This window comes from Centroberyx affinis, unplaced genomic scaffold, assembly GCF_046629955.1.
Source record: "Centroberyx affinis isolate AG114_WGS23_722 - 3 ecotype Tasmania unplaced genomic scaffold, CSIRO-AGI_Caff_v1 ptg001272l_1, whole genome shotgun sequence".
Classification (NCBI taxonomy): domain Eukaryota; kingdom Metazoa; phylum Chordata; class Actinopteri; order Beryciformes; family Berycidae; genus Centroberyx; species Centroberyx affinis.
In genome coordinates, this window is record NW_027279781.1 from 112548 (window position 1) to 135000 (window position 22453).

Sequence of the window (22453 nt, forward strand, 5' to 3'; positions counted from 1 at the left end):
GGGTAATTTGATTTTAGGGCGCCATCTGCAGGCCAGGGTGCATTTGAATTCTTCATTAATTGAAGATGGAAATGTCTGCTTTACTCTCCTCCAGGGGAAACCTTTAATCACAGCTCTATACAGGAGATACAAGCCTCATATAGGAACAAACTGATGCTACAGAGACTTAGGAAACATTCAGGGGTAAAAACTTGAGTGTTGAAATATAACAGCAACCAATCAGACCCAACACAGAACATTTAGAGTCAAACCAGTATCTCATTCAATCCACTGAGGGACAAACTAGCTTTGGAACAAAACGATTTGATTCTGCACCTTTAATATTGACTTCTTTTTGACTGGCAGACCAACTCAGTAGTAGATCTGCCAAACAGAACAGTACATAACATGTAACATTATGGGCTTAGAAATATATATAGGAACTCAATACAAAATACACAATTAGGACGGACTGAACCTTTAGCTGATGTATTTTTGTTTACATCATCATCTATATGAATCAATTCTTCAACAAGTGTTTCATAGTGAATATGAATAAAGTTTTCCATTAGCACTTTCAGGTAATAGCATCACATTCCCCATTTAAGAGAAAACATTACAAGTGCCTTCATTGTAAAAGAAACATCAGAAAGTTCATGATAACAGTTTTGATTTGGGCTTTTAGACCAACAATGCTCTCCAGACTGACAAAACCAGAAAAACGGAAAGTGAAGAGAGGGACCTGAGGAAAACGCTGACATCAGAGGTGTAACAAAGCCTACAATGACATGTGAGAAATATTTCCTGGGTCACGACGTCAAAGCACAACATTGCAGAAAAGAAGGCAAATATCCATAGAGACCATATTATCTGTTTATAAAATCAAAGCCAAAAAAACCCAAAACAAACCCCCCCCAAAAAAAAAAAAACGTATCAAAATTTGTTGTTCATTCTCTATTCAGTCTTAAACCGTGTAGCACTGTTGACCAAACAAAGAAAATAATTTACCATGAGGGCTAACTGCAACAACAACAAAAAAAACAAACGGATGTTACTTGCATGAGGCTTCATCGTTTTAAAAAAAACGAAGAAAAAAAAAAACGGGAAATTAAGACGTACATTTAACACCATGATAGTATCACAGCTGCCATCTGCTGCCTGGTGTATCTCAGCATCCAGTGATGGCCCACTGGGTCATTACCATTTAACAACCCTAGATAGTCTGGAGACCAAGCAGACAGAGAACAGATTGTAAATGCACTTTTGCTCTTCAGTGTGCGTCTGAATGTGTGTATATGTGTAGCCAGCAATCCCGCATCACAACATAAGGCGATAAGTCTGTGCATTGCACCCAGAATACACCTGTGCTTGAGTGTGTGTTGTGGTGGCGACGCTCCCAGGTCCGCCGTCTGCTTTTCACTTATGTACAAATGAGTAATTTGGCATGGAGGCATCTGGATGCAATTTCAGACCACAGTCCATACTACACTTTCCAAATTGTACGGCTGCACAGCCATGTAACATTTATGCATATCCAAGCGTGTATACGTGTTTATACACTCAGTTCTGTAACGTGAACGTGTTTATGTGTGTGTGTGTGTGTGTGTGCCTGCCTCTCGGTGTACTCTCAGTTCTTCTTCTTGACCCCGGGGCTGCGCGTGTTGAAGAGGCTTAGTCCTGATTTGCCGTTGCCATTACCCACTCCACTGCCGGTGACGCCAGGCTGCTGCAGCACCTTGTCCAGCGTGGTTTTCTTAATGGCTGCTGGAGAGATGCGTTCTTGGTCCGCCAGAAACTGCAGCTCCCTGTGAAGCAAAGAGAAATGTTCTTAGATGGTTGAGTATAGATTATAGATAGATAGTAGTATAGTATAGATAGTGTAGCTCTCTGTCTAACGTTTGTGTTAGAGGAAACTTTAACTGTCCAAGACCATGTGAGAGGCATGGGTGCATTTCCTTTGTGCTCGTCTCACCGTGTCCTGATACACGAAGCCTCCACGGCATTGATCAGGAGGCTGCGGAAGCCGCCGCTCTCGAGGAAGTGCAGGGCGTGGATGGTGGCGCCCCCTGGTGAGCACACATTGTCCTTCAGCTGGCCGGGGTGCTGCTCCGAGTCCAGCAGCATCTTGGCTGCTCCCTGCAGAGAAAATGGGGAGAGAACAAGAGAGGGGAATTGGGTAAAATGACAAGAAGGAGATGGACATTTAGATGAAAGAGATTTTTTTTTTTTACTCTGATCCAGCAGAGCCATGGAGTGCTCTCCCTCTCTCGCTTTTTTTTTTGGTTAAATGGGGGTATCAAGGGTTTGGGTCAGATTTACAAATGCCCCCAACGAGATTAACAACACCCAAGAAGGTTGCATTACTTCATCCATGGGGCTTAAATTCCGGTCCATTCTAAGCAACAGAAATGCTTTTCTACGATTTGGTGTATGACTCATGAATTTCTTTGTTTTGTTTCATAACCATTCTGATTCATGTTCATCCTCTAGTCATTATAATGGGAATTGTGCATAGATGCATTGTAATGTAGAAGAGTAAATTCTGTCAGTGGAAAACAAAAAAAAGGGGAGGTAAAATACTGATGCAACGGGGCAGAAAACAAATACACAAAATTAAAATGTTCCTCCAGACAGAATATAAAACCTGGTAGGTTGACACATTAGCTGGGTTGACAAATAATAGTGACCAGAAAGCTGAGGTTGACATGACATGGAAAGGATTTCTGTGAACTGCACCGTGCAGTTCTTATCAAAGTAGGATAGATGTTGAATAGAAGTTGTACAGTTAAGTGTTATGAGCTGCTGTTACGCATTATTCCATAATTAGTTACAATCATGTCTTTGTTGTAGGTATTTCTATTTTTAGACTATTTATTAGTTAGGTTAATATTTTTCCTTTCATTATCAGTTAAACTAGAGGGAGTTTGTAATTTCATGCAGCGGCTTTTAACGGCTAGAGTAAAACGTTCTCAGTTTCACAAAATGCTATTTTATTTGACATGACCCATTTTGCATTAATCCCTTTTGTGAATTCTGGGGAATTAATGTGGATGCAGTTTTAAAAGCTTATGATAGAGAGATGACAGCATCAGAAACACTTATCAGGCAATACATTTGGTCTAATCTAGTGAAAACAAAATCTGTACCCGATTTTCCAGGTAGCATGCTAGTTTATAACAGGCTAACATAACTATGCAAGTGTAGTGCCTTTGGAGAGCGTTTTCCACAAACACAGATGAAAACCAGAGGAGACACTGAGACCAGGGGAATTTACTGCCTCCAACAAATAACAAGATCTGAAAACTTTCCTCCAGACTAGAGAGGCAAAACTCACTGCATTACACATAAAAATGAGGACTCGCACACAAAGTACTGAGCAGTAGGAACTGACTGAAGCAGCGCCGAAATTATTTCCACTAATCTATTTCAACAAATTGCCAAATTGTGATTATAACTGTGGCTACATGAAAAATTAAGCAATTTCTAACACATTATTAGTCCAGTATATTTCCCCAACTCTGAAAACACCAAATCAAACCTCCAGCCTTTTGCCAGAATTTCAAACACCTGCATAAAGCCTGCAGAAAGCAGCTACAGGATAAAAATGTAATTTTTTTTTTTTTTTTTGGCAAGCCAGTACGCCCTGGATGCTTTTAATTTTCTGGACTTCCATCATTTTTACTGAATAAAAGCCAGCAATTACCAGCTAACTCAAACTCTGGAGGGAATGAATGTGATCATACAGCAACTCAAATCCTACTGCATTTTCTGCTTCCAAAAGCACAGACTAGTGAATCAAGAAGCTTTAAAACCTGAAGAACCAGTGCAGCAAAAATGCCACACACATACGCACACACAATTAATGACAACTGACCAACAGCGCCTGAGCTCCAAGTCTGACGGCCAGTCTCCTGGGCAGGCCCATCTTCACTCCTCCGTCTGCTAGGGCATCCAGCGCTGTGAACGCCTGTAACACACACACACAGTTTTTACTTTAGGGCAACAATGCCATCATCAAATGTACAGTCAGCACACTGAGGGTGGTTATAGATAATTGGATGAGATGTGTACTAACAGATGTATAATAAACACCTAGATTTAGCACTGAAAGGAGTGTTTGAAACGCAGTTAAAGTCTACAGATTACTGGTTGCTTCGTTTTCTGACCCTTCTACCTTACTTATTACTTACTCTTCAACCTACACACTACAGCTTTGAGCACAGTAAGTTGGCACTTAGGTACTAACCTCCACTGAGTACAGAGTGACCTAACCGCCTCCTCAGAGTCAGTCATAAATGTTTGTACACAATTTCAGGTCAAGATCGAAAAAATATTTGTCTAAAGCTCTGCAGGAAGCAGACGCAGTACAGTTTTTCTTAATTCCACACCTATCTTCTACACAGGGCTTTTTTTTTTTTTTTTTTTTTTTTTAAAGGAAACCATTCAGTGACAAGAGAGTTGCAATACAGTCTCTTGTGCAACCTTTGCTGCCACTGTCACTGTTTAGTATTTCATGGCCAAAACCATAACTCTTCTACCCCCGATTCCTGGCTCGTCTGTCACATCTCCCATATTGCACCTTCTGAGAAACACGCAACTGTCAGTCACTCACGTAGGCGGGTCCACTGCCACTCAGCCCAGTGACGGCGTCGATGAGGTCCTCCTCCACCTCGGTACAGAAACCCACACTGGCCATCAGCTGCTCCAGCAACTTGCCATCCTCCACCTGGTGGAGGGAAGACGACATGTTGATAAAGAAGTTCAAAAACTCACGAAATTAGTCAAATCAGAAGGTCCATTGCAACTCTTTTGTGCATCTTTCTATCACTTTTCTTTATCTGGGATATGATTAGAATTATATACAAGCAGGAAAAAAAACATTAAAAATGTGTGATCTTCCATTAGAAACCAATAGGAGTTGTGTGTCCAAAAAACTGAAATCAAAAAACTGAAAAAACTACATCCTACACTTTCTGTGAATCATTTTTTCAGTCCCTTGACATCCCTCCATTCTTCTTTCTTTCCTTCTTTACCTCTGCATGTGTTCCCGTTGCGTAAACCGTTGCTCCCTCTCTCACCACCACTGGAGTATTCGTCATGCACCGCATCACCTTAGGAGCTTGACGGTACTGAAGCAGCTTCTGTTAAATTACAGCAGAAATGGAGCAGAATAGGAGATGAAAAAGAATAGGAATGAAGGAGAGGTGTGTGAGAGGAGACAGGATGTATCACAGTTTTCTTGGACACGTGCCAAAACAACTTAATTTAACTTGAGATATCGAGAGGGAGTGAGAAAACAAATAGGGTCATGGTTAGATGAATAACTGGGGAAAACAGAACAAGAGACGGAAGCAAGAGAGAGACAGTGAGAGAGGCCGACCTTCTCTATGGAGCTGATGGTGACTCCCGCAGCACAGGACACGATGAGATGGCGGTCCTCGATGTCTGGTCCAATCTCATCCAGAACGAAGGGGATGATGTGGGGCTTCACGGCCAGGAACAGCACATCGCTCTTATTGACCGTCTCCTTGTTACTGGTAGTCAGGTTCACCCCCATTTTCTACAGATGGCGGGAGAAAGGGAATATGGCGATGAGAGAGGGGATGTGAAGGAGAGAGGGGCAAGAAAAGTAAAGGGTGGTCGAGAAAGTATGGGGTGAGTGTGAAGAAGTGAGGGAAAAAAACAGAGATGCACATTTGTTATTAAACCAACATGCACAGATTATATGGACAACCTCGTGGACAAGCCACCGCTCGCACTCTTTTCCCACATCTGCACATTCTCAGACACACCACAGCACAAACAAGCTGTGCTTCATGCAAAAACTTGTCTTCTCACCCTCAACCCTGCCACAGTGGGCAGGTCTGTGTCTGGAGAGCTGGCGGTAATCCTCTGGGTAGCAATCACACCTGGAGAGGCAGGTGAGAGGAGGGGAAGTGAGACAAGGAATGGGAAGTCGATGAGGTGTGTGTGTGTGTGTGTGTGTGTGTGTGTGTGTGTGTGTGTGTGTGTGTGTGTGTGTGTTAGGGGTGCTGGATTCTTATCCCTCCACCCCCAACATTAACTGATGGACTCAAACCAGTATAGGAGACACTGTTCTAACTGTATGATTTGACATCAGTAAATGTTGAGTCATACAGGCAAACGAGGTCAGGTTGCACAATAAAGTTATTTGACGCACCTGCAGCCGTGAAACCCTTCACCAGCGCGTGAGCCAGTTGGCCCGCTCCGATGAATCCAACGCTCATCCTGTCAGATGATGTGGCGGCTCTGCCCTGGAAGTCACAGCCAATATAGGGCTGTTAGGGTTACAGCAGACATTCATGCATTTCAATAGGCCACACTGATGGACAAGCAAAAAACGGGGTTTCTGATAAAAACAAGACAAAGATTAGCAAAATATGAATATTCTTGCTAGCTAATGATTTTAACATTGTCCAACGTTACCTAGCTAACCGTTAAGATAGCCAGAACTAGCATAAGCGCTTTAATTGATGATGACCGGAATTTGCTAGCTAGCTGCTGACCGTCTGGTCTATCGGCTAGCTACTCTGTTAGCTACGTTTCACTGCTACAAATGAATGAGAAATACGATAACTTCATATGAGACGGGGATAGTTACCTTCTGCTAGATGTTCCAACTCGGGTCCCTTGGATATAACGACCTTGCCGCTATTCACCGGTGTTACAATGATAGAAAAACACCACTTTGTGTCAACGTGGCTTCCTCCTTCAACCCCCCACGCGCTCAACAACTGATCGACAGAGGGCTTGGCCAATCACAACAGAGACTGCCTGTGCTCATGACCAATGAAAAAGGAGATGTTAGTGCTTGGGCGGGGTTTTTCAGTTCGCCACGCCCAATTGCATCAGTCTGCTTTATAACGGCGGTGAAGGGGCGCTTCTGGGCAAAATGTAGGTCAAGTATATAAACAGTGAATTTAAGTAGGTTGTGTTTATTTTGGGTAAAGCAAGCAATGACAACATCTATTCAGACCATGGTTGGCCTGACTCATTCACAAGAGAGACACGGGGCCTTACGTGGCAGCAGAGTGATTATCTTACATTGAAATAGCAGATAATACTTGTATATACATTAGGTCTGTCTTCTGCCTCTATTTAGATAGATAGATAGATAGACAGATAGATAGACAGATAGATATAGATAGACAGATAGATAGATAGATGGATAGATAAACTTTATTATCCCACACTGGGAAATTCAGTGCAGTGAGACAATAGAGACATAGAAACACAAAACAAAATGAGATAAGACAAGATGCAGTAAAAAATAATCATAAGAACAGTCATAAAAAAAAAAAATTAATTAAAAATGTAATTGTAATATGCGTATCTATGTGCCTGATAATCAACTAACTGAGCATTAAACATAGAAATAGCTGCAGGTACAAATGGCTGTTTTGCCCTGTTGCTTCTTGTGATTGGTCCCTGGCCTGGGCCTTGGGGCAGGTAGACAAGTTCCTTGTTCAGGGGGTGGGTGGGGTCTGCTATAATTCTTTTGATTTTATCAAGTGCTCTTGTATTGAAGATGTCCGTCAGAGAGTCCATTTGGATAGATAGATAGATAGATAGATAGATAGAGAGATAGATAGATAGATTGATAGATAGATAGATAGATAGATAGATAGATAGATAGATAGATAGATAGATAGAGAGATAGAGAGATAGATAGATACTCAGGCATTTCTGTCTTCCCGGAGTTATCAGGGACTCACACAGATGAGGTGAACATTCCTACCGGTGCTGCTAGTCAAACTTGTAATGCCATAACTGATGACTTCAGAGTTATGTGGAGTGAGTCACATCGCACAGAAAAATTCCCAGGTACCCAGACCTGCCCAGGTAGGTCTCATTGATAAAACTACCCTTGTGTAAATCATGAGTTAATCTTTAATGGACACAACATGTGGAGATTCCCATATTACACTCTGCCATCATTATGTATTATGCCACAGTGTCTGTATAAACGGGACGTATAACAGTCTTGGATACATCCTGATACCTCTCTGAAACCCTTTGATCAATGTCAACATGTCCTTGTAAAAGTCTATGTAAGGATGCAGCCATTATTTATATAGGAGCAGTTTTTGCAGTATGTTAAAAACTCGTTGCCTCTCTTTGTGACTGTTTAAATTAGAGCGAATGCATCACCTTTTCACAAGGAGACAGAAAAACCCTCTGCCAGAATGCACAGTCGATATTGATAATTTTCAATGCGAATGCAGAGACGTGTGAACATGAAATCACTAAAACATTTGTAGGGACCAAAAGTGGCTTGGGGCCTTTGAGGGACCTGAATTTGAATGAAGGATTGTTATTCAAATAGCAGACTGTAAGGCCGGTGTTTTTGCTTCTCCCATTAGATTTGGCAGAATCTGAAATAAAGAAGAAAAGGATGCCGTGTGTACACTAATGAGCCATCGAATTTAAATAGGGTTTGGCTTCCTATCCCTTGGTGGTTCACTAATGCATATTCTCAAAATTAGCCGTGAACTCGGCCCACTGCCTGTCAGTTTGAAACTGAAATCTGCCCTGTTCACATTTTAATGGGATTGACCCTCCCATGTATCTGTCTGTCTCTGCCTCCCCTCATTTCCCATGCCATGCCATGCCATGCCATGCTAAAATTACACTCCACAAGAGGTGCTGTATGTCTCCTTTGAGAGACCACATTCCATTTATTTCCTCCCAGCGCTGTTGGGCAGGAATGCCGACGGAGGGCTTGTGTATGCCGCTGTCTATATATAAAGCAGAATGCATGGCCTGGGGTTGTGTTCCCAGAGCACCAGCTGTTAGGCCACTCTTCTTCAGTCAGCTGGGCACAGTGACAAAATAACACCAGTTATGTCTCTATAGGTGTCCACCATCATTCGAAATAGTCTCGTCACTTGTTTTACCTCCTCTTGTCTTTTTATTTGACAAATATCATTGGAAAAAATGGTTTAAAGTGAAGGACGCCAAATTGTAACCCATTTCCTTCTCAGAAGAAAACATGAAATGAGGAATCGGGGGAACAATATGATGATTCATTCTCGTCTGATGTCACAAAGGGCATAATAACAGTCGGGGCGCTGTGTGGGGGGGAAACTGCACAGCGTCCCCTTCCCCTTGTCTGTGGGATAATTAGCCATCGACACACAAAACTGTTGTTTTCCAAACCTAATCTTAAAGTAACGGAAAATTTCAGCATTGTATCTCTGCAACTCTGCCTCTCATTCTCTCTCTCCCTCACTCAAACAGATGCACACACACACACACACACACACACACACAAAAAGTCAATTTACCACTGACTGCCTCTGTGCTATCTATCACTCAGACTCCGCATGTGTGGTGAGGCGTGACAACACTCATTCGGTCTTTCTTTTTTTGACAAAACCCCAAGAGATTTATTAAAAATACCCAAGTGCATGAATCAGTTTTTTTTTTTTCGACAGCCAGCAAAAGCGGATCTAGGTAAAGCGTTCGCAACAATTTGTTGCTTGCAGTGATTAGGGCCCAGAGGTGTATGTGTTTGTGTGTGTGTTGTGTGTGTGTTTGACAGAAAGTGCAAGAGATAGGGATAGACAGAAAGAGAGAGAGAGAGAGAGAAGTAGCTTTGTTGAGCAAGAAGATGTGCATATTTAATGTTGCAGACAGACAGACAGACAGAAAATCTTTCCCAAGTGTTCATCAGTCTCCCTCCTACAGTCTGAGACGAGAATGAGTGAGAAAGACAGAATACCAAAGAAGTGAGAGGGAACTTAAGGCGCTGTGTGAAATGTCAGCTTCCAGTATTGTGTTAAACCAAAGACTACCAAAGGATCTTCCCCATACATAGAAACCACATGTGCAAATTGGATTAAAAATCACAATAGAACACGTAAAGGAGAGAGGCTGTAAAGTATGTTGTGTATTCTTCTCTTTCTATGAACAGGCAGTAAGCAGAGAGTGAATTCTAAGTATTAGAGTACAGAAATGCTATAAAACTCCAGCCCATATGTGGTTTGAGAGTTGGCCATGCTACAAACTATCCCACACAGTGTTGCCCAAAAACATGGGTGAACTGAAGGGGGGGGGGGGGGGGGGGGGGGGGGGGGGGGGTTGTGAAGGACTCATGGTCATTCAGCTGATTTCTGTGCAGACTGAGCCAAACCTTTGGAGAAGCACTTGGAATAATGATGGACTCAGCTATGCTCTTCAGCCACAAATGAGAGGTGAGATAGGGAAGGTCTGCCAGGAGGCAAACAAAATCATGATGCGGCCACAAATTGTGTGTTTGTGTGTATGTGTGTGTGTGTGAGAGAGAGAGAGAGAGAGAGAGAGAGAGAGAGAGTCCTTTGTCCTGAAATTAACCAAATTAATCAGAGAACACCTAGACTTTTTGGTGCCAAGTTGGCCAGAAGGTCACAGGTTCATTCACTTCCCAGACCGGACAGGAGGATATCTGCTGGATGTGCACCGGTTTGTTGGTTTATTGGTGTCCGCCAACACTAGTGGCCTTTAAGTAGGCACTAAACAACTTGCTGCTTAAAGGTTGCTAGGCTGGCTGTCAGTGTACTTTGACCTTCTTGTGGAAAAGTGAAGGGGGCTGTGTGTCCACTGGAAAAAAGCTAAATCAGTTCCTCAGTGTCAGACAAAAAAAGCTTATTTTACTTTTACTTACTTATTTAAATAATTATCTCAAACAAAATCTTTGGTTTTGGAATCAGTAATTATAACAAATGCCCAGCATTAATACTGACATTTAAATTCATGAAGGTAGACAATATAAACTCCATAAATGAGAACAACCATCATGCTAAGTGACAGACAACTGTTTCTATTACAGCATACTTACATGATAGTTGTAGATTTCCTGACATAATTATCATAATTTCAAGATCACAAACCCCAGGGCCAAAATCCAATAACTTGAGAGAAACTTGTGAGCGCTCCCAAAGCTAACATAGCAAAGAGGGGCGCAGGCATGGATTCAAACCCATTAGGTATACCAAAGATAAAGCCTTCCACACAACATTTTACAAAACAAGAGTGAAGACTGAAGCGCCACTGGGGGAAGCTGACATCACCAACATGCGCCATGAGAGATTCGTCATGACAGCAAGCCAGCAGTCTTCTGTCCCCTGACGTCCCCCCTGACGGTTATGATGGACACCTGTCCCAGCTCATCTCTGTCAGACGAGCTCCTACACTGGAGGGCTGTGTGTGTGTGTGTGTGTGTGTGTGTGTGTGTGTGTGAGCATAGCTATGTGTAAGACAGAGTCCCCCAGGGTGTGAGAAGTAAAATGAGGGCCAAACATGGAACAGCTGCTAAATGGGGAACTGCGCAGGAGCAGTGAGTCCAGGCCTTAATGGAGCTACAGATTGCTCTGTGGCACCACCGTCCTGACACTTTCACTGGCAGGTTTCTCTGGGCTCTGTCATATTCCACTGATGTTAAATCCTCCTTTGGACCTGGGACAGACTCAATATTTGGGCAGGATAAGAGGACAAGTGGAGTGAGCGCTGCCTCTAGAGGGACTGTCAGTGGAACTAATTGTGCAGGATTTATCTGAGAGGAACTGCTTTTGGAAGTAACACACACAGACACAATAGAAAAAAAATGTTACTTCAGCAACTACAATTTATTTATCGCTGCAAAAATTTCAAACTGTTTACATGAACTCCCTTGAAAATCCTCCTCAAATGTACATGCTTTTTACTTGTATTTACATATTAACTTACAAAAATTAGCATAATATTTAAAATAGCAAATCTCGAAGACACAAACAAACAATGACATTCTCCGTGGTTTTAGGCAGAATACAAGATTTGGGAACAAGAGCAGCCAACTGGTCCTGGATTGGCTACTGAGCCCCAAGGCTGTTGCTCTGCTATAGGTTGTGACACGGAGGCTTCGCAGAGACTTATTACAATACATCCTTAGTATCCACAGATGTGATAGGGGAATATTTTGATCCTGGATTAGAGACCACTGGAGAGATGAGATTCACTGAGCTGACAAAGGAGGAGAGCTGTGAGGGATGGAGGGAGGAAGCAAGGACAAGAGAAGGAGAGGGATGGAAGGAGGAAGCAAGGAGGAGAGGTAGGATGTGAGCGGTATAACATGGGAGAGAATGGGAAGGTTGGAGTAAATGAGGTAAGTGAAAATCTACAGACCTAGAGAGACAGAGGGAGAGAAAGTAAGAGGGAGAGAAAGTACAAAGCAAGAGAGAGAGACGGGGAGAGAAAGTAAGAAGCAAGAGAGAGAAAGGGAGAGAAAGTAAGAAGCAAGTGGAAGAGAGAGAGACAGAGGGAAAGTAAGAAGCAAGAGAGAGAATGAGACAGAGGGAAATAAAGTAAGAAGCAAGAGAGAAAGAGAGACAGGGGGTAAGAAGGTAAGAGGCAAGAGAGAGAGAGGGGGGGGGGGGGGGATCTCATTCAAGACATCAGACAAGCAGAAGAGAAGGGGAGAAGTCTGTACTGTTTGTTCCTGTGATGGGAGGAGATATAGCTGCTGACAGAAGAGCTCCAACCAGAGGGGATGCACTCTCCTCCTTTACCCCCCGAGGGTGGAGGGATGGTGGGGCGGAGGGTGGCTGTCTGGGGTATTACAGATTGGTGAGCGAGGGACGGTCAAAGCCCAAAGTCAGAGATTGTGTATGTGTGTGTGTGTGTGTCTGTCTGCTCAGACATGCAGTTATGCGAGAGGTCAGCAATGGTGGGTGTGTATGGCTTCATGAGGATTTGGCTGGAGATGCCAATGAGGCCTGGCTGGCTGGGTGTGGCTGCCTATTCTAGAAGGGCAAAAGGGGGTCAAGTTAAAGGGGTAGGGTGTCACCTCACCGGGGCGGGGCAGAGGGGGGAGCTGGATGGATATATTGGGATATGTTATAGTAAAAAATGCCCAGTCCACATACCACAGTCTTTAAAGATTGAAGTTGGGGTATCCTGGTGGCTCAGCTGGCTGAGGCGCATACCATGTGCAGGAACTGTGACGTCCCGGGTTCAAGTCTGGCCTGGGACCTTTGTCACGTGTCACCCCAACCCCACACCCACACACCCCTATCTCTCGCCTGTCTATCTCTACTGTCAAATAAAGGCAAAACAAATCTAAAAAAAAAGCAAACAAACAATGAAGTTGATGAATAACTTCTGCCTGCTGCAATTGCAAATTCTATGGCAGCTGGGAAGTAGCCTAATGTCCTTTATTGACTTCATCCATCCTTCAACATACTGTTCCTGTACGGTGCTACACCCGCGACCGGGCCGGTAGCTGTGAGGACACAAACCGTATTCTCTGGGAGTAGATCAGGTCCGCCACGTACAGCCCCAGGTTGACAAAGGAGAACACCGCCACCACAACCTTACTGTCCCACGGGCACTTCCCCCGGGGGCACGACGACGGTCGCCACGGGGACCCGTATTTAGTGTCAAAGCAGAACACCGGCCACACCACCGACGCGCTCAGGTAGAGCAGGACGGCCAGGAGGGTGTACACCACCACGAAGCGGTCAAAGGGCATGCAGCGCACGGTCTTGGTCCGACCGCACACGGTCAGTATGACCACCAGCGAGGTCAGGGCGAAGCACAGCGCGTACACAACGACGCAGTAGATGGTGGCGGGGTAACGGGAATACTCGCTCCCATTGGCCAGAGCTCCGAAGATGATGCAGGCCACGAAGCCCTGGACTACTTTGAGCAGGCCGGAGGCAGTAGCCATGTATCCCACCACACTCTGGCCCGGTCTGGCTCGGCACAGGACCACCTCCGCCCCGTAGGCCAGGGTGCCCGCGATGGAGCAGACGGTGACAGCGATACGGAAATCCCGGACATCGCAGCCGGCGTAGGGGCACTCGGAGCGGACGAAGTAGAGCGGGTAGACCACCGAGGCTGTCACATACCTGCGCGTGGAGACAAGAGACACATGAGGATAGATATGATGTGATAAAACCATAGAGAAGGAGATGCTGAACATTCAGGCTGTAAGTTTTCATGTGATGGGAAGGGAGAATGGTTACCACACAATTAACTACAAAACCAAACCCCGTAATTGTATCCCTGAAACCTCCTTGATTTCTCCATCACATAACATTATCCATTTAAAATAACATAGCTTTAGAAAAGTAAGGGCTAGTATCATGGATTTTTAAGGGATCTATTCATGGGCTGATTCATGAAAACATTAGTAGGCCAGGATTTTTTTTAATGCCTTTTGTGCATTGTTTACAGGGTTATTAATGAGTTATTAACAGAAAGTTCCTCTCTCCCTGAATTTTTCATTATATTAGATAGTAAGCAGTCAAAAATTAAGGGTGTGTTTAAGGGGGTTTCGATAGGGCCTCCATTAATAACTGCCATAACAAATTTTAAGTGGATTTTGCATGAATTAGGATAAGAGGTGAATTAATGTAAATTAATGTCAGTGTAAGATTATTTTAAGGGATAGAGCTAACTGTTGAATGCCACCTCTATAACGATACAGCCAAATGAGGTGCATGAGGTGTAACTGAAGCCATGCCTTACATGAGCGTTGCCAGGGCAGCAAAGGTCACCGTGAGGTTGTCCCAGGATACGGGCAGGCAGCTGTAGAGACGGGTGGCGTCCAGGAAGAACACCAGAACGGACACAGCGAAGCAGAGGCCCCACACCGCCATGCAGAACACGCCGTACGAACCACTGTAGCCGGCACTGTGAGTCACCATGGCAACCACCGCACAGCCCAGAGCCAACTGGGAGAGGCGGGCGGCACCGAGAGGCGAGCAAACTGCCCTCTTGTTGAGGTACGGGCCGGCCTGGGAATCCATAGCCGGGAGGGTGTAAGGGGATCAAGAAATCGATATTCTACTTGAAGAGGTAATGTCTGTTCTGGGTCCTCAAAGACAGCCGAAGGAGTTTAACACCAGAAGTCACGAAAACACTGAGCTCAAGTCAAGTCCCAAGTCTTAAAAGTTTAAAAGTTTGAGCTCAAGTCCAAGCCAGTTCCACAAAAGCAGAAATGAGGGGCGTCCTGGTGGATCTGTGGGCTAAGACACATACCATGTAACTCTGACGTCCTGGATTAGAGTCTGACCTGGGACTTTTGTCACATGTCATCCCCCTCTCTCTCTCTCTCTCTCTCTCTCTCTCTCAATCCCTCCTGTCTCTCTGCTGTATCAATCAAAGGCAAAAACTGACCAAAAATAATCTTTCAAAAAATCTGAATTGAGTTCTAGTCTTTTGTAGCATGTAGGCTTCTTTAATATAGTTGGCTGTGGTCACACACACTCCTAAGAGAAGTCTCAAAATCAGTCCAGTTGGCTGCCTTTACCAGACTTCTTAAGCTCTCATATAATGGTGTCTCTCTTTACTCTCTTTTACTATCTTCAACGGTTTGCTTTTCACCCCAGCAGAAAGTCACAAAACTGCTGTATCATGTTCTCAGAAACCACCACTCCCCCCACAATCAGCTCTCCCCTAATGATAAATAAATATCTCTGGCTTTCTGCCCGGTTTATGTTGAAACTTCCAGTGCTCTTGAGGAACGAGTGGCAGTATATCCGGATGGTCAGGTGTTCCTGCGTGGTATGTGAGTGTGAGTGAATGTGGGTGGGTAGGTGGGCATTGGGGGTTTGGGTGGTGTATCGTTCTGTTCTGCCGTCGCCCCCCCCTCTCCCTCCCCCCCTCCACCTCTGGGTTTTGCCCTCTCCTCCCTCCGCTGTCTTTGCGGAGTTGCCGGGGACTTTTGAGTATTTTCTGATACTCTATTTCGGTGTCGATGAATCAGAGCATGTCACAAACAAAACACGTCAAAAAAAACACAGCAGTCGCTCAAGGGGAAATCTCCCTCCTGGATCTCCGCACACGGTCTGTGAGAGCTCAAGCTGGCTGAGCAGGGCCAACACACTCACCTCTCAGCTGAGATATCACACTGAGTCATCGTTCAGTTACAAAAATACAGAGCAAACATCCAGTCTCAGTACTGAGCAACCAAGCAAAGATGGGTTGACATTCACATCCCGGGCATTACATTTGATAAAATCACTTATTCCCTTTATGAAGAGAACTTGGAGATCCTCTGAGTCCAGGTTGTTTACCAACAAGCAGTCAGTTGAGTCTTGTCTTCATGGATATGATCCGGCTCGGTCCAGCCAATTAGACGAAATGAGTAAACGGTCCGAGACAAGGTCTCCTCACCAAGCTTGTTGGATATCCGGGTGTGTGTGTGTTGCCATACACACTCTCACTGCTGAGCCATGTGGCCACATGAGTTGAAGCCACCACCACCAGCACCTCCACCCCCTCCTCAAATGTCAACTCTCCTTTTCTTACTTTCTCCCTCTGTCACACACTCTTTCTCACACACATTCTCCTTCCTCACTGTCCCTCCCTCTCTTGTGGGGAGGGGGCATTGCTGGTCAGTCAGACCAGGAAGGGAGTTATTTAGATCCTGGGGTTGGGCCATCGTCGGGTGAGGGTGTTGGGAGGATGTGAGCATGTGGCTGGGGGGGCCGGCGGGTGGGGGGGTTGGGGCATGCAGGCACATTAGAGACCCATGTGGCACAGGGCGAGAAGATGTATGGACAATAGACACACAATATGAAAACAAATTCACTAAGACAGACTGAGTGCACAGATAAGATACTGCTGTACTCTAGTGAGGTTACACTTCTGAAAGTAGTACATTTAATTAATCGTACGTAAGAGATTGCCCATAGGTGTGAGTGTTTGAGTGTAGTATGGTATATGGTGTAGTATATGATGTATATGATGTAGTATGGTATATAGCGCTGTAGTATGTATATGACATGTATATGATGGTATGTAAAACTGAGACAAGCTTGTGATAAAGTGCTATATAAATAAATAAACATGACTGACTGACATATTCAACTCCCAGGCATGTAGAAGTGAGCAGAAAGTTATTAGATATCCCAGTCCTGAATATTGACCAAACTGTATTAGGAGATGATTTACACACATGTATGTCATCACATCACTCTCTCTCTCTCTCTCTCTCACTACACACATTTCTCTATCCCATCACTTTATCCACCTATTTAGGTTTTTCAAAATGTGTCTGGAGGATCCTAGTCACCTCCCCATGCTAAATAACAGTATACCATTTAAGATAATTCCTCCTCTATGAACAACAAGAACCAACAACTCTTGAACAAGCAGCAGACCTCTTGGCCTGCACCAGCCTTGCCTCTTCAGAGGGCTTGTAGATATTTACTAAAGGTGATATTGCCATCTACAGCTGAACTTCAGAAACAGCCTGGTTTCTTTCTGTGCCAGTAGAGAGGGTGTTGCATCCAAAATAAGCACAGAGCAAATGATAAAACACCACAGCAGAGAAGAGCGTCTTAAGCACAATGAAGACATGTACAATAACAACTGTAGCAGCTCGGAGGAATTTTATCTCTCTGAAATGTCTTAGTTTTCTCAGTAGGAACTAAATAATCTCACTGCCAAATCTTAATGCTAAATAAGACACTTGCAGCAGCCTGAGTGGACAGCATCTTCTTCATATTTATTTATTTTTTTATCATTTATTTTTCCCCATGTTTCTCTGTCTACTATAATTTTGACAAATGTAAAACATGTATAGAACAGCAATGCATCAAAATAGTAGTAAGGATATCATATTATAGTCAGAGACCTATTTCTGATGTTACATTAGAAACATTATTACAATTTAAATATATATGTATATATATATGTGTGTGTGTGTGTGTGTGTGTGTGAGAATTACAAAATACGTTTTCTATCGCTAACATTGCATGACACTTCTTTCACTTCATTTGTAATTGCATACTTATGTTGATTGATCCAGACACGTTGCAATTTTATACCATTTTATATGAGATGTATTCCTCCAAATAAAATTGTATAGCAACTTATCAAGAGCGGAGCAAGTGTGGTTGGGAAATCTTACCGATGTAAACTATCAAGAGGAAACATTAGAGAGAACATTGGTAAATATGGCTTCCTTCCTCATAAATTTCTTTACTAGAAATGTATTTCTTTGCAGGGAAAAAAACCCATACTAGATCAAACCTGGACTCACTGGTGGCAACTGTCACACCTTACTGTTGCAACTCTACGCCGAAATGCAGTTTGTTATTCACTGTGGGAATGTGCAGCTACAGGATCGTTTACTGCAGCTATCGTGAGCGACATACAGGTTAATTTTAAAAAGTTTCTCTGGAGAATGCGGGCATCGATCCCGCTACCTCTCGCATGCTAAGCGAGCGCTCTACCATTTGAGCTAATTCCCCGGTAAAGGCCTGAGGAGAAAGAGCGCCTCCTTGTCCGGGACAGACGCTCCTGCTGGCCGGAGGACTTCGGCTTTCTTCGGGGCCGGTCTTGCGTGGCCATAACAGGGATTTCAGCCTACACGAGGCTACTATCCCCGTATCTGACCGCGGTTCGAGTCCCGCCTGAGGACAAACTATCACTCATTACTGAATTATTACAGATGTTGCCTGTCGCTTACAGTTTGCGGGGAGAACTCCCGATTTTAGTGTGCAATCGTTGTTTGAACATTATAAACCTTAATATTAACAGAAAACAAGGATCATCCGTTGAAGGAAGACTGGGGTTTACAATTGCAACGTAGGTAGGCTATTTAGCAGTCGCTCTTACTATCTTCATATCTTGCGACTTTCAATTAGTGCAACAGTAAAATAAGTGAACATCCTCGAGCATCAACAGTAAGTAGCCAGATAATTCAGAATGCTATGAAAACAAAAAGCGCCACAACATTAAACAAGAAAAGTAAAAACATCACTCCTATCAGCAGTTATTAAGTCAATAAGCAAGTGTGAGTATAATATTCGAATAACACGACAACAGCTAAGTAAGTTTCTAATAACGTTTAAGGATGAATTTGAGAAATACTGTAAGTCTTTGCTGGTGAAGCCACTAGAGAGCGCTATTGCAGCAGAGTGGTGCTGCAGAAGACCCTGAGGCCCCATGGCATGCACTAAAACCATGGCTTTTCACAACAGCCTTTGAATTTCCAACCCCAATGACTAAGCAGTCAGTTTTTAACATGTTGATCACTCAAAGAATATTTACTTTTTAATTGGGAATGACTCAAATCACAATATGTTCACTGTCAGACAAAAACAAGGTTGATCTCTGTATTCCAGTAAGAAGAACCTGAGCAGACTGGGAGTTTACAACACCTTGCACCTCTGAGTGAAACTTAAAGCTCAAATTTCCCCCCCCAAAAAAAACACACACACACACACACACACCAACACACACAGCAACCAACATATTCTCCATCCTGTGTAAATGCACGCTCCCAAACCCACCGCTTTATTCCTCCATCAAAGACTCCAGGGGCAGTTGGAAGTAATTAATTTGCAGGAGAGGCAGAGAGAAAGAGAGAGGGAGAGGGAATGTGTAGTGTGTGTGTGTGTGTGTGTGTGTATGTGTATGTGCGTGTGACAAGTGGATGGAATGCACTCCTCCCTCATACACCCACAGCAACATACCCGCACAACACACACACACACACACACACACACACAGTCCTGCTCCCCTCTGTGTCCGGCCTCTTTTTGAAGTTCCTCCTGCAGCTGAGAGAGAACGAGGGGGCAGCTGGGGAGAAGGCTGAAGAACGCACTGTATGTGTGTGTGTGTGTGTGTGTGTGTGTGTGTGTGAGAGTGTGTGTGTGTGTGTGTGTGTAAAAAGATGATAGGACGTGAAAGTATGGCTGCATGTTGCTTGTTTACTATTAACTAGTCAGATAAGCTAGGGCATGTCACAGAGTCAGTGTGAGGGTCCATGAATGTGTGTGTGCCGGTTGCTTGTATCATGGTGTGTGTTGCGTTAGATCAAAGCGGTAGTCACCCATGGGTCCAGGAAGGCACCTGAAAAATGTTCAACCCCCCTCACCCCACACACACACACACACACACACACCTCCACACTGCCTGATAGCAGTGTGGCAGACAGATCAAACCTTAAACTCCATAATTTAACTGTATTCCTGTTGTTTTCCTCTTTTCCCTGAATATAGAAACATGATTTCTGTGTTGATGATCTCTTCACAGCAATTCAAAGCCTTTTAGATTTAAAGGTATAGATCTAACAGGCAAGGGCAGAGGTTGGGAGTGGAGGTTGGTGGAGGATTAAACCAGAAGCGCTACTCTTTCCTTTATAGCACTGCCAACAAATAGCTGTTCAGTGCATTTCAAGGTTTCAGCGTTGCGAGGTCGAGCCCAAGAATAACAGGTAAGAACGCTTCACAGTTTAACAGTCGAGAGCATTTTCTGTGCTTCTGAGGAGCGACGCCTTCACACAGTCTTGTCCGTCTTCACCTGCTGTTAGCAGGGAGACACCGTGGCACCGTTCCTGTGGATTGGAGGTTACAATTCTGCAGCAGTTCAAAAGAAAACCTGCAGATACCGCTATCAAAGTGTTACAAAACGGACTCTGAACTCTCTCTCTCTCTCTCTCCACCCCTCCCAGCGACCTTTTCTCTCTACAACTCCCGCTGTCATCAGACATTTAAAAAGCGCGTGAATAGCTGGAGGTTTGGAGCTGTGAACCCTTCGCCCTTTGATTAGTGTGGCAGGTGGTCAAAATTAATAATTAAAAAAAGAAGACATCTGAATCCAGGTATATCTGGATTTAGAGATGCAGACTCCAGTCTCTGGTGAAGGTTGCAAGATTCCCAAATAAGAGGAAAAGCCTGTAAAGTGTCCATTAATAGAGAACAGCCCAATAATTAAACCAGTTAAATCATTAAAAAACGGCTAAATACAATTAAAGAATTCCATTAAAACTACTAAAGGCTTGAAATGGAACAGATTTACATACCGGTATAAACTGAGGGAACACAACTGTGGCTGTGTACGTTACACTTCAGAAATGTGTGCCGTCTTTTTAGTACGTCTTTTTATTCACTTAAGTGTTATTATTTCGCCTTTATTCAGTCGATGAAACTGTCCTGAATAAAACAGTCTCTTCTGCACTCTATCCTCCCAGAAATCAGTCGGGATAAAACACGTCAATCTTCATGGCAATGAAATATTCACTATTTATTAATTCATATATCTCACATGTTTTAATTCTTGTAAAACTGTCGCGTGCAGGCTTGTTTCCATGATGGGTTAAGTCCACTGCCATCGCAAAGGTGAAGTGCTCTACGGCGTCTGCACAGCGCAGCTCGGTCTTGCGGTCGGTCCGCCCAACGACACGCAGCTGTCTCACTTCTTACCTGTGGAGGAAACAGGTGACATCAGTTAACAGGTCTGGCAAACAATACAAATTATCAGTACCATATCAAATCTTGGCATCGGTATTGATTTTAAAATAGCAAAAACATATCAAAAAGATTCAAAATGCTGAATTCTTAGAATGACAACTCTAACCTCCCTCTAGTTTCTGGGTATTGTTGTTGAGCAACGACATCAGATGTCAGAGGAACCTGCACACTGATTAGAGATCTCTGCTCTGATGATGAAGCAGTCTGCTCTAATCATTCTTGGCAATTTTGCACTTTTTGAGCAGATTTTGCGCCATCAGAGAGCTGAGATAGCAAAAACGGTTCTTTAAAAGAGACAGCAAAGAACCTTTCAAGAACAGTTTTTCTATATCAGCTCCCTGATTTTCTTTTTTGCCCCTAGCAAATAAGTGTGTCGGTTCTTCTGTTGTCTAATGTAGCTGTATGATTCTTTTGAACCTACGCAGCTGAAGAAACCAACAGCTCTTTTTAACACTTGCATCCTGCACTTTATGATAGATTTATTGACGAACTGAACAGACAGCATCTGCAAATGTAACAAAAGAAAATCATCTACTCTATCACATCATGAAATGTGCTTTCATTTAACGAGGAAAGGTATGAGAAAAGAGTATCGTTTTAGAACGAGAACTGAATCTGAAGCACTGGAACTGGAAGATGCAAATCCTGCACAACCTGCGACACTTAATGAATCCTGTCAACCCAGAATTGACATAATGCCGATCAGCGGGACGCGAGAGGGAGCGGAGAGCTGTTGTTCAAAAGATACAGAGGTTTATTGGCATGCCAGAAGGTCACCAGACGGCTGAAGGTTGGAAGTGTATCGGCTCTTATCTCGGCTCGATTCCTCCAGGACACATCAAAGCACTTTGTCCTGTCGTCTCTAATAAGACGTGCTAAACCACAGGACACCTTAACGGATGGACAAACAGTCTCGGATGGACTGTGTGAGTGTATACTGTGTGTGTGTATGTGTGTGTGTGGTGTGTGTGTTTAAGTGTCCTCTGTTAAGTTCCACACATGGAGTCTATAATTCCAGATTCAACTCCCTCCCCCCCTCCCACCCCTCTTTTTCTCTTTCTTTTAACTTTCCTCATGAAAGAGAAAGCAGCCGCAACTTTCTTAAGAGAAGCACATGGACACACACAGAGATCAGCCAGAAATAAACGTGCACAAAAACACAAACAAGAGAGAGAAAGGGAGAGATATTCTAAACAAAAAAACATCAATACGGCGACCACCAGAGC

At 43.9% G+C, this 22453-nt stretch overlaps 3 protein-coding genes and 1 non-coding gene across 5 annotated transcripts in view; all 4 read right to left on the reverse strand.

The window, feature by feature from the left end:
- Nucleotides 1–302: 302 nt before the first annotated feature.
- Nucleotides 303–6735, reverse strand: pycr1b (pyrroline-5-carboxylate reductase 1b). 2 transcript variants are annotated; one of them, XM_071525140.1, is made up of 9 exons: nt 6602–6735; nt 6161–6254; nt 5818–5888; nt 5360–5539; nt 5013–5120; nt 4592–4705; nt 3854–3946; nt 1952–2115; nt 303–1784 (listed from the first exon to the last, which is right to left on the reverse strand). In XM_071525140.1, the coding sequence occupies exons 2-9, from the start codon at nt 6225–6227 to the stop codon at nt 1607–1609; spliced, it is 975 nt and encodes a 324-aa protein (XP_071381241.1). In that variant the 5' UTR covers nt 6228–6254; nt 6602–6735; the 3' UTR covers nt 303–1606. The 2 variants fall into 2 exon arrangements, with proteins under 2 accessions (XP_071381241.1, XP_071381242.1); XM_071525141.1 differs by having other exon boundaries at nt 6161–6278; nt 6602–6723.
- A 6478-nt stretch (nt 6736–13213) lies between these two features.
- On the reverse strand, nt 13214–14768 carry LOC139648915 (myeloid-associated differentiation marker-like protein 2). The gene is made up of 2 exons (XM_071525170.1): nt 14488–14768; nt 13214–13865 (listed from the first exon to the last, which is right to left on the reverse strand). The coding sequence occupies exons 1-2, from the start codon at nt 14766–14768 to the stop codon at nt 13214–13216; spliced, it is 933 nt and encodes a 310-aa protein (XP_071381271.1).
- Nucleotides 14769–18148: 3380 nt separating this feature from the next.
- trnaa-agc (transfer RNA alanine (anticodon AGC)) lies at nt 18149–18221 on the reverse strand. Its single transcript has one exon. It is a non-coding gene; the product is annotated as a tRNA-Ala (tRNA).
- A 2762-nt stretch (nt 18222–20983) lies between these two features.
- The window catches only part of aspscr1 (ASPSCR1 tether for SLC2A4, UBX domain containing), a 17438-nt gene continuing 15968 nt past the window's right edge, over nt 20984–22453 (reverse strand). The window contains exon 17 of the mRNA XM_071525156.1: nt 20984–21179. Coding sequence (XP_071381257.1) covers nt 21169–21179 — 11 coding nt within the window. The 3' untranslated portion in view covers nt 20984–21168. The remainder of the gene's footprint in view (nt 21180–22453) is intronic.

Bases quoted from the DNA above. Each gene is read 5' to 3' on its own strand.
- pycr1b (XM_071525140.1), bottom strand. From the start codon at position 6,227: ATGAGCGTTGGATTCATCGGAGCGGGCCAACTGGCTCACGCGCTGGTG. The intron at 5,889-6,160 runs GTGCGTCAAATA...CTGCCTCTCCAG, and splicing joins GAAGGGTTTCACGGCTGCAG to GTGTGATTGCTACCCAGAGG. The intron at 1,785-1,951 runs GTGAGACGAGCA...TTTGCTTCACAG, and splicing joins GCTTCGTGTATCAGGACACG to GGAGCTGCAGTTTCTGGCGG.
- LOC139648915 (XM_071525170.1), bottom strand. From the start codon at position 14,768: ATGGATTCCCAGGCCGGCCCGTACCTCAACAAGAGGGCAGTTTGCTCG. The intron at 13,866-14,487 runs GTAAGGCATGGC...CTCCACGCGCAG, and splicing joins GCTGCCCTGGCAACGCTCAT to GTATGTGACAGCCTCGGTGG.